General features: G+C 33.8%; 1 protein-coding gene across 1 annotated transcript in view; it reads right to left on the bottom strand.

Moving 5' to 3' along the window:
• Nucleotides 1-10,596, bottom strand: part of ALS2CR11 (amyotrophic lateral sclerosis 2 chromosome region candidate 11) — a 57,432-nt gene that overhangs the window by 3,658 nt on the left and 43,178 nt on the right. The window contains exon 15 of the mRNA XM_015559095.1: nucleotides 999-4,466. Within this exon, the coding sequence (XP_015414581.1) occupies nucleotides 999-4,466 (3,468 nt within the window). The remainder of the gene's footprint in view (nucleotides 1-998; nucleotides 4,467-10,596) is intronic.

Genomic DNA, 10,596 nt, shown 5'->3' with positions numbered 1-10,596 from the left:
GGAAAGGAAAGGAAAGGAAAGGAAAGGAAAGGAAAGGAAAGGAAAGGAAAGGAAAGGAAAGGAAAGGAAAAAGGAAAGGAAAGGAAAGGAAAGGAAGGAGGGAGGAAAAACAATTTACTATGGAAATTCAACTATTTTGAACTTAAATCTATTTTCTCAAAGATAGAATTATGCACATCAAATTACCATTACAATGTATGAATTTACATTGTAGGTCATGCCTGTTTATATAGATAAGAGCAGTGGTCAAGAAAATTAAAATACATCCCTTCCATTCCTAGAATAGTTTGTATAAAGTCTAATAGCAGATTTACCTTCCTGTTTTATGTAATATTAAAAATAGATTTGAATTCCCAAACTAGTCAGCATACAATATAGCAGTGGGGGGGTGGTAAAAAAAAAAGGCTAGAAAATAAAATTTTGCACTTCATAATTTGATTGGAAATATTGCATACCCTAATGCTTAGCAGAACAACTGGCACATAATAATCTATTTGTTCACTGAAACAGGTGTTCAGTGACCTGAAAAACCTTATATATTTCCATAGCATACAGCCACAGCCAATGGTTGTTCGGGCTGTGCCTGTACAATGGCCCCTGACTCAGGGGTGAGCTGGGGCTGAAAGCCAGCCAGTTTCTCAGGGACAGGGCTTGTGCTCTGGCTCCAGGCTGGGTCAGCCTGCACAATCTCCCCAGAGGGAAGGGTGCCTTCTCCTAATACTCCAGAGGGTGTGCCCTTTCTCTATTTTACACAAAGGTACTCAGTGTGTTAACAGTCCCCTGGTTTTGTGATTACATTTTGGATGAGGTAAGATGACATTTGAATGTCAGAAGGATTTTTTTTAAAATTTTGGAGATCTGTACATCTTGGAACAACGAAGGTTACCCACACACTTGCATGCAGATACACCTATGTGTAAATATATAGATATAGATATCCTACAGATTATTTACAGAACTTCGCAAAATACAGAGGGAGACTAGAAAAGCATGATTACGTGTATCGTTCTTCTTGCAGTCCAATGAAGCAATGTCCGCGGGACAGATTTCCTGGGCCTTTTCCTGGTGGGCGGCGTGGGTGCTAGTATCTTCACCATCTTGGGTGACTTTGTTTGTTTGTTGACATGGTCTCTTTCTTTTCGGACCTTGGGCTTTAGATTTCCTCTCGTCAATACTTCTGGGAAGAGGGATGGTTTTGAGTTTTTCTCAGCTTCCACAACTTTATATTTAAACGATTCAAGGACCTTTGCACATTTTTCATTGCAAATTTCACTTGGTTTTATATAAAGAGTTTGTATTTCTTTTTCAGAATGTGCAAGTGTTTCTAAATATTGTTTTCTATTATTGTTATTATATCCTTTCAGTCTCTGACAATGGTTGTTCCCAGCCTCTGAACTGAGATGAGTTAAAGTGTTCCTCTGCCTGGGAGGAAACGTGAATTTACCTATGTCTTCTTCATCTTCACTTGGCAGTTTGCAATAAGGAATCCTAACATTCGGTGGCAACAATACTTCATGTCTTTCCTGTACCATCAATTTATAGATATTCTGCTCCTTTTTTTCAAGGGACTTCATTTTTAGTGTGCTTTCAAAGCAAGTGTTTGATTGAGTTATTTCTGATTTACCACTCCAACTCTGTGGATTTTGAATCTCTGTCTTAAAATCAAAATGTTCTTCCTCAGAAAGCTGCACAAAACCATGTGTTTTCCTTTGTTTCTTAAGCACTATGTCTGTAGGACTTTCTGATGGCTTCTTTGATGGAATTGCTTGGGTATTTTTGTTGGAAGAAGGTTGTACTTTAATTAAAGTCAGTGTTTTCTGTTCTCTAATTATTGCTGGATTTTCTTTAGTATTCTGTAAGGGAAAATACTCTTTTTCATCCTTCCTGGTCAGTTCTGTTTCTACAATTCTATCCTCAGGTGCCTTTTGTAAAGTAGCTTTATGAACAACTTTTGGATATTTATTTTGCTTTTCTGAATGCTCATTCATAAATTTATTTTCATCTCTGAAAGATAAATCTGGCTTTATACATTTTAATGGTGTGAAACTAGACTTAATCAAATTTATACGGTTGCTGATTCCCTTTAATTGCCTTTCAGTGATTAGTCCTGATTTTGAAAGTTTATCTATAAAAAGTACCTGAAGGTATTTCCTTAAATCAGCTTTTAGATTTAATAGTTCATTTTCTGATAAACCTATAAGATGGTTTTGCAGAGATTTATTTATAGGATATTTCATGTTTATTTCAAGCCTTCTGCCAAACCTCCCCTTTGAAATGTCTCGTCCTAACTCATGAAAAGATATTGAAGAACTTTTAGTTTTTAGAGAAGGTATGTTTGAGTGCATAGGTTCAGATTCTGTCTCTTTAAATAAACTGCTTTCCGAAAGATTTTTTAGGAAATAGTTTTGCAGAATTTCATTTAAAAAGGATCTCAGGCTTATTTCCAAATTTTTATCTATAAAATGATGATTAAAATTATTTACAAAAGACATCGTTTCTTTTACAATTTCTGAATATTTCTCCAGAGAAACATTTTGCTCTTTTGGTTCTCTTTTCTCATTTATCAAATACAGATTTTGATAGATTTTGGGTAAATCCTCTTTGGTGATATGTCCTGATTCTGAAAGTCTTTCTACAAGGTAATGCTGGATATGTTTGCTTACCTCAGATTTAATTTTTTTAATTTCTGACTCTGAGAGTGCATCTAGAAATACACGCAACTTTGGATTCAAATTAGGTTTTCTGTCTAATTTGTCCGCTTCATCAAAATTCTCTTTGATTTCTTCAAGGTCTTCTGCATTATTTAGAAAAGGATGTTGGATTAGTCTCTCTAATTCTTTTTCTGGTTGTCTTCTTTTTTCAGACTGATTATGTTTTAAAAAAACATTAAATATGTTTTTGAAAAAGGATTTTAACATTGTTACATCTGGCTCATTAAGTTTACCCATTAACAAGGTACTTAAATTTTCTAAGGTAGAACTTAGATCATTTTCTTCTCTATCAAGCCTCTGACCATTACTTGGCAAATCTGTTTTTTCATCTGGTGTTGACTGGTATTTTGTGTCTTGTAGGGAGGTATTTTGGCCTTTGTCTATAAATGTGGCTCTATTCAAAAAAGAAGTGGTTTCTTTGGGAATGATGGGTATATTCTGCTTTGAAAGAAAATCTGTTTTGCTCTTGATTTCTGAATGAACTTCTGTGGAGTCCTTTGGCTTTTCTCCAGCAAAGGCTGTCTCTCTGTGCAGCAAAGAACCCTTCTGGTCTTCACCTAATTCTACCACTTTGATGATCCCAGATTCTAAAAGAGTATCTACAGAAAATGCTTCAATTATCTGGCTTGCAACAGATTTGGCCTCTGGCAATTCTCTCCCATCATCATTTTCTTCATAGTGACCTGGAATATTTGAAGATAAACTCTCCCAAGATATGGGTAATTGATTCTGCCAGTTCATCTGTGTCTCACTCAATTCTTCCACTCCCATAGCCAACTTGGAGAAGAATGGGGCAGTGAATATCTGCTTGATAATGTAATCATGCGCGATGCTATTGAAATCTGGTTCGGGGCTAGACACTTCACTTTCTAAATGTTTCTTTTTGAAACTACTTTTTTTTATTATTGGAAAAGCTATATCACCGTCCTCCAAGTGGTTTTCAGAGATGAGGTCCCTTTCTATCTCTGGAGAATTTCCTGGCCCACCTTCTGACAATGAAACTCCAGAAATATCTTTCGTTTTTGGATTTACAGGAGACTCTGAATTCAAAATATCTTCTTCTGAAAGCCAGTAATTTAAATCTTGGATTTTTTCAAGTATTTTGTCTTCCAAACTTGTTGGTGGTTTATCATGAACACTCAGAAGTGGAGAAATATGGCTTTTCTCTCTTGCTTCAGTGCCGTTAGGAATTTTTGGTTTAAAAAGTAATTTATCTATAAGGTCTTCAAGATTTTCACTTAAATTTGGCTTGAGCACCACTGACTGTTTTAAGTTGTCTAGGAGGGAAGTAAAACTTAATGATCTTGAGAGGCGGCCTGTATGGACACCTACATTTCCAGTCAGTGATGACTCTCCTTCAAAGTTTGGCAAAGACGCAGCTGGCAGTCTTTCCTTCAAGTGATTCTTAATATCTAAACTCTTTATTGTGGTAATGGTAGGCTCACCGTCTAAATTATTCTTACTGCTTAAAGTCTGTATTGTGATGATATCAGGATCAGGGGCGAACTTTTTCTTAGTGTCTACAGTCTTAGCGTCCACAATGCTGCTATCAAGACCACTGGGCCGGTTTGTATCAGCAGGGCTTGGAGGTTTTGAATGTGTTGGGTAAGGAGGATCTTGGTCCTCGTGTTCTATAACCTCTGTACTTAAAGTGTTTGTATATTTGGACATATCTTGGTAGCTCCTTTTAGTGGCTGATATTTTGTTGTTTGGAAGCCTTAGAAAAGGATCCAAACTGTCCTTGGTGTTGAGATTCTGTAAAATTTAAAAAAAAGGTAAGACATTCTGTAACATTTATTTTGAATTTACAATACATTTTCTAGCTAAGTCTTTGAGCAATCTGTCAGTCTATCTATTCATCCTCCTACCTTCTACAAACAGAAAACTAACTTTAAATATTTTAAAAATATTTGAAATTTTAATGCAAAATTTTTCAATTTCTAACTGTGATACTATTCTGTGTCAAAGCTTTTTCCTACCTGGAATATTTGTAAATACTTCACAAATAGTAAAGAATTCAACTTCCAGTGTTAGTTGCATTTGCTTAAACAATGGACAACATCAGGATCCATACAAACATTTATCGTTTTAGTAAATTAAAAAAAAGAAGTGAAGTAGTATATATTCCAGTGAAAATATCTGGAATATTCTTTAAAGGCTGACGTGGGGGCATATATCACCTGCTTTTAAATCTGAGAATTTCAACCGTGATGAGTTCCATTCAACCCTTAGAACATCACAGTAAAATCTTCCTGATGAATACTTTATATGTGTCAGAAATGGTTAAGAGACAGCAGTACACAAAATTCTGGATTACAGTGAAATTTCAGCGTGACATCCATAGATTTGTAGCTCTGGAATCAAACTATTTCATCACTGAAATAGACTTCAAAATGAAGTCTCTTATTCAAAACTTTTGTTCAAACAACTTCTACATTATCTATCCAATTGAAAAAAAATAAAGTGTGAAATAATCAGCCTAAAATTTTAGTTCATGTCACCTTAGTAGTCCAAGCTTCATTTTAATGGATACAATTCATTATAACTGGTTTTCAAATGCTAGTTGATAACCAGGTGACAGCATAAGAATCACCTTAGGTTTTTTGAAAAGTAAAAATTCCTAGGCTCCATTTCTAAACTGAGGTTCTTAGGTCAGAGGTGGGACCTGGGAATATGTATTTTTAAAAGATAATCCAGTGTTTCTAATGAGCATTTTGGTTTTGGGGCCACTGAATTACATAATGTATTAGAAAAGCCTAATAGTTGAGTATGATTGGTATTGGGATAGGATAACTCAGCACTCACCTGATATTTTGTTTTGGATTCTGTATGTTCTGGTTTCAAAGGTGGTAACATGTATTGTTTTTGTAAAAAAGCCACCTTATAAAAGAGGTTTAATTTTGGGCTGCTTGTAATGAAAGAATATTTCCCAAGTTTCTCATAATGTTATATTTTTCCAATTATCAAAATAAATCTGTATATATAGATACACAAATATATATATATATATTCTTAGCTTCATTGATACTGTAATATTTATTCTATTGAATTTATAAAACCAAAATGATGTACAATTTCAAGGAGAAACAAAAGTAGAAAACAGAACTGTCAGAACAAATTGTAATTTAATTTTAAAAGGTTTTGAAATTCTTTAGATAACAAATGGCATTTGAAAATATATTGAAATCATATTCTCAGGAGACAGAAAATGAAACCTTTTAAAAAATCTTTTTCATAATTCATAGAAGGAAACTGGTAGACAATGTCCATTTGGTTTACATATCAAGAAATATTTTAAATATATTCTTAAAGATAACCATTAGAAAAATAAAAATTAATGCCTAATAGCACTAAGAAAAATTATAGAGGGAAGATTTGAAATATTATAAATGCTCTAAAGCACTCATCTTTCCAAGTGTAATATCAACACACTTTACCTGAAGTTGGTAAGTTGAAAAATCAAATAGACTTTCAGTAAGTTAAAATTCTAATAAAACTTACTGGAAGAACTATAAAGCAAACTGTTAAAAGTAGTCACCCTAGGGAAATGAGAATGGTAGCATGGTTGTGGGTAGAAAAGGATAACTTTCACTTTGCATTTATACACTTTTGTGCCAAAAGAATTTTTGGGGGGCTGTGCAGGTATAGCTTTAATTTTTTAAAAAAAGGCTTATAAAACTTATAAATATAAAAATTATATAGGGAATTCTTAATAGGGCATTAATTAAATAATTGTACATGTTCACAATGAGAGACAGTAGAATTTGGTGGTTTGCAACACAGACTCCAGAGCCAGTCTGCCTGTGTTCAAAACTCAAGTTTACCACATGATAGCTACGTGTCCTTAGACAATCAGCCCCTCAATCAATCAGCATAATTTCACTACATATAAAATATAGTAAAAATATGTACCTCATAAAATTGCTGCGATAATTTAATGAGTTAATATATGAAGACATTAATATAGTAGCTTGCAATAGAGTATTGGCTATTATTATTAAAATAACATTTTAGCCATTTAAAGCAATTAAGTAGAAATGAAGGCTATATAAACAATGTGATATTAAGTGAAAATTAAGATGCAGAACAATATTGCTAGTTTATCATGATAAGCAATCTGGAAAAATGTAGGTGGCATATAGGAAAGTCTTTTTGCAAAAGTGACTCAAGTGGAATAAGAAAATTTTGAATGGACAATATTATTAAATTTTTTTAAATAATTAAAATACATCACTGCATTTTTCAAAATTCACTGAGCTGTATTTCACAAAGAGTAAACATTAATGTATGTAAGCTAAAATTAAAACAATAAAAGCAAAATGTTGGGGGTCAAGAAATAATGCAGACAGTGAATCCAACTATTACAAATGTAAGATATAACCAACTGAAGGGAGTAGGAGAAAAAAACTGATCTTGGTAACTGGATGCTTTGACTAGAAATGTAAGGCTAAAGATAAAATGAACTGTACATAAACAATGTATGTGCACTAGTAGGTAAATTTGTTTGTCATGGGTATAGTACAAGTTAGGAATTCTGAAACTGCTTTATATATATATAGATAGATAGATATACAGGTATATAAGTAAATCGATAGTGAATGGTGAGATCCATTATAGACAAACAAGAAAGGAAGACTAGAATAAACCAGGGTGTGGGATAATGGGTACTTTCCTACAATTGGGGTGTTAATACAAATTAATAAGTTTGATTTAAAGGGTAATCTGGCAGCTTTTATGAGAATAAAATGTGTGCGTATACTTTGACCCAACAATTCTACTTCTCATATTTATCCTATAATATACTTATACAGGTGAAAAAAAAGATAATTCTTACCATTTAGAAAGTGACTATTATGTTCCAAGCCCTTTAAAATTCTTTGAAATAAATGATAGCATACTTATTTTGCAGATGAGAAAACTGAAACGCAGATGTAAACTGCCCGAAGTTATATGACCATGGAAGTAAAAGAATCTAGATATTTCTAGATATTGTAAAACCCAAGCTCTTTTACTATTTCATATTAATTTCTCTTACCATCATCAAACACTGCCTTTCACTGGTGGGTAAAGTTAAATTCCTCATTCCTCCTTACCTTTCTTGCATCCTGATATATTTTAGCATCTAGTCCAGTGATGGCAAACCTATGACACGCGTGTCAGAGGTCACACGCGAACTCATTTTTTTTTTGTTGATTTTTCTTTGTTAAATGCCATTTAAATATATAAAATAAATATCAAAAATATACATCTTTGTTTTACTATGGTTGCAAATATCAAAAAATTTCTATATGTGACACGGCACCAGAGTTAAGTTAGGGTTTTTCAAAATGCTAACACGCTGAGCTCAAAAGGTTCTCCATCACTTATATTGTTAGGGTTTAAATAGAAACTAATTAAGCCATATCTGGAAAGTCTTGATTTATGAAGAGGCTCTAAAAATGTGAAGAAACTACTGAAAGACTGTTACCTGAATCAGTCAAGAGTTGAAAGAAAGGTTAGTCCTTTCCAACTCAGATTAGCACTTCAGAAGTTTGTCTCAAAATACTGCATTTAAAAAAATATATATTTTATTGATTTCAGAGAGGAAGGGAGAGGGAGAGATAGAAACATCAATGATGAAAAAGAATCATTGATAGGCTGCCTCCAGCATGCCCCACAGTGGGGATGGAGCCCACAACCTGGGCATGTGCCCTGACCAGTAATCGAACCATGACCTGCTGGTTCATAGGTCAATGCTCAACCACTGAGCCATGCTGGCTAGGCAAAATACTGCATTTCTTTAATACACTACCTTAGTTCATTTTTTTAAAACCCTCTTTTTTCAACTTCTAACAACTAAAAATTTATTTTACCATAAAATTCTGAGGATTTTTTTGACTTGTTTATGTTAGCTTAGACTTTTTGGAATTTGTTCAAGAATTCTGATATGTCTTCTTCAGAAGCCTGTTGCCGTGGGTGATGGATTCTTTCAACCTTCTAACTCTACTGATTGTACATAACCTATGTTGTATGGATTAACCACTGAATTTATCTTGTTCAATTTACTTTAGTTTCATCTGCCATACTGGTCTGGCTACCACCTTTAAGAAATACATTTAGGGTAAGTTTTTCTTTTCTTTATTTTTTGAAAATTCAGCTCTTTATTTGGAAATACTTGCTGATTTATGTGCAGGTGTAAGACATAACACAGAGAGCCCATGTACCCTTTATCCAGTTTCCCTCAATGGTAACATCCTGTGAAAATAGTAGACTATCACAACCAGGGGACTGACATTATAAGGTCAAGTTGAAGCACATTTCCACAAGGACCCCCAATGTCCTTTTATAGATAGTAACACCCACTTCTTTTCTGCCTCCACCACCTACTTAGTGCCTGGCAACCACTGTTCTGTTATTCATTTTTATTATTTCAAGAATGATATGTAAATAGAGTCATACAATGTATAACATTTTGGGGTCACCTTTTTTTCACTCAGCACAATTCTCTGGACATTTGTCCAGGTTGTTGTATGTAACAATACTTTGTTCCTTGTTATTGCTGAGTATTATTCCATGGAATGGATATATCACAGTAATAGCCATTCATCAATTGAAGGACATCTGGGTTGTTTCCTCTTTGGGGCTATTATGAATAAGGCTGAATATTTGTATTCAGGTTGTTTTTGTAAACGTAAGACTTAATTTCTGTGGGATAAATGCCAAAGAGTGTAATTGTTGGGTTACATAGCAGTTGCATATATAGTTTTTTGAGAAATTGTCAAACAGTGTTCAGGAGTGGCTATACATTTTTAAATTCCCATCAATTTCTCCATATTTGGTTTTATTTTTATTTTAGGTATGAGACTTAGGTCAAAATATAATTTTGTTTATGAATGGCCAATTGTTCCCAGATCACTTATTGAAAAGCTTAGCTTTACTCCATTGAATTACCTTTATATCTCTGTCAAAATCACCTTGGCATGTTTTTGTGGGTATGTTTCTAAGATGTCTATTCTGTCCCTTTGATCTTTGTGTGTCTCTCTTTCCTCTAATACCACACTACTTGATTCTTGATTACTGTATCTATATCGTAGACCTTGAAACCAAGTAAAGTGATTCCTCCCACTTTCTTCTTTTTAAAGATTATGTTAGGTATTCTAGGGCCTGTGCCTTTCTACTAGATTTTGGAATGATCTTGTCCATATTTACAAAAACCTGGAATTTAGATAAAAATCACATTAAACCTATACGTTCTCTAGGGACAAACTGATATCATTACTAAGTTGAGTTTTCCAATCCATGAACATGGTATGCCTCTCCATTTACTTAGGTCTTTGATTTCTTCCATCAGCATTTTGAATTCTTATCCTGTACATGTCTTGACAGGTTTATAAGTATTTAATTTCTTTGAAGTTATTGTAACTGCTATTCTGTTTTAAATTTTGTTTCCACGTGTTGTTAGCATATGGAAAGATTACTGATTTTTGCTATTTGATCCTTCACCTTACTGAACTCACTTATTATTTTTGTAGACTTCTTGGTATTTTCCACATAGAAAACCATTTAATCTGAAAATAGAGTTGTGTTTCTTCCTTTCCAATCTCTGTGGCTTTTATTTTTCTATTACAATTTCTAAACTTCCCATACTATATCCTTGTTTTGTTCCTGATATTGAAAGGTATTAACTATAATGTACCTAAGGGTTTCTTTTTATGTTTCTTATTCTTTTTTTTTAATTAAATCTTTATTGTTCAGGTTATTACATTTGTTCCTCTTTTTTCCCCCCATAACTCCCCTTCTCCCAGTTCCCACCCCACCCTTCTCCCTCACTCCCCACCCACTGTCCTCATCCATAGGTGCACGATTTTTGTCCAGTCTCTGCCCGCATCTCCCTCACCCCTTTCCC

This window comes from Myotis davidii, unplaced genomic scaffold (genome assembly GCF_000327345.1).
Source record: "Myotis davidii unplaced genomic scaffold, ASM32734v1 scaffold914, whole genome shotgun sequence".
In the NCBI taxonomy this organism is placed as follows: Eukaryota; Metazoa; Chordata; class Mammalia; order Chiroptera; family Vespertilionidae; genus Myotis; species Myotis davidii.
Note: the sequence above shows the minus strand (reverse complement) of the source record. Positions and strands in the feature narration are given on the sequence as shown.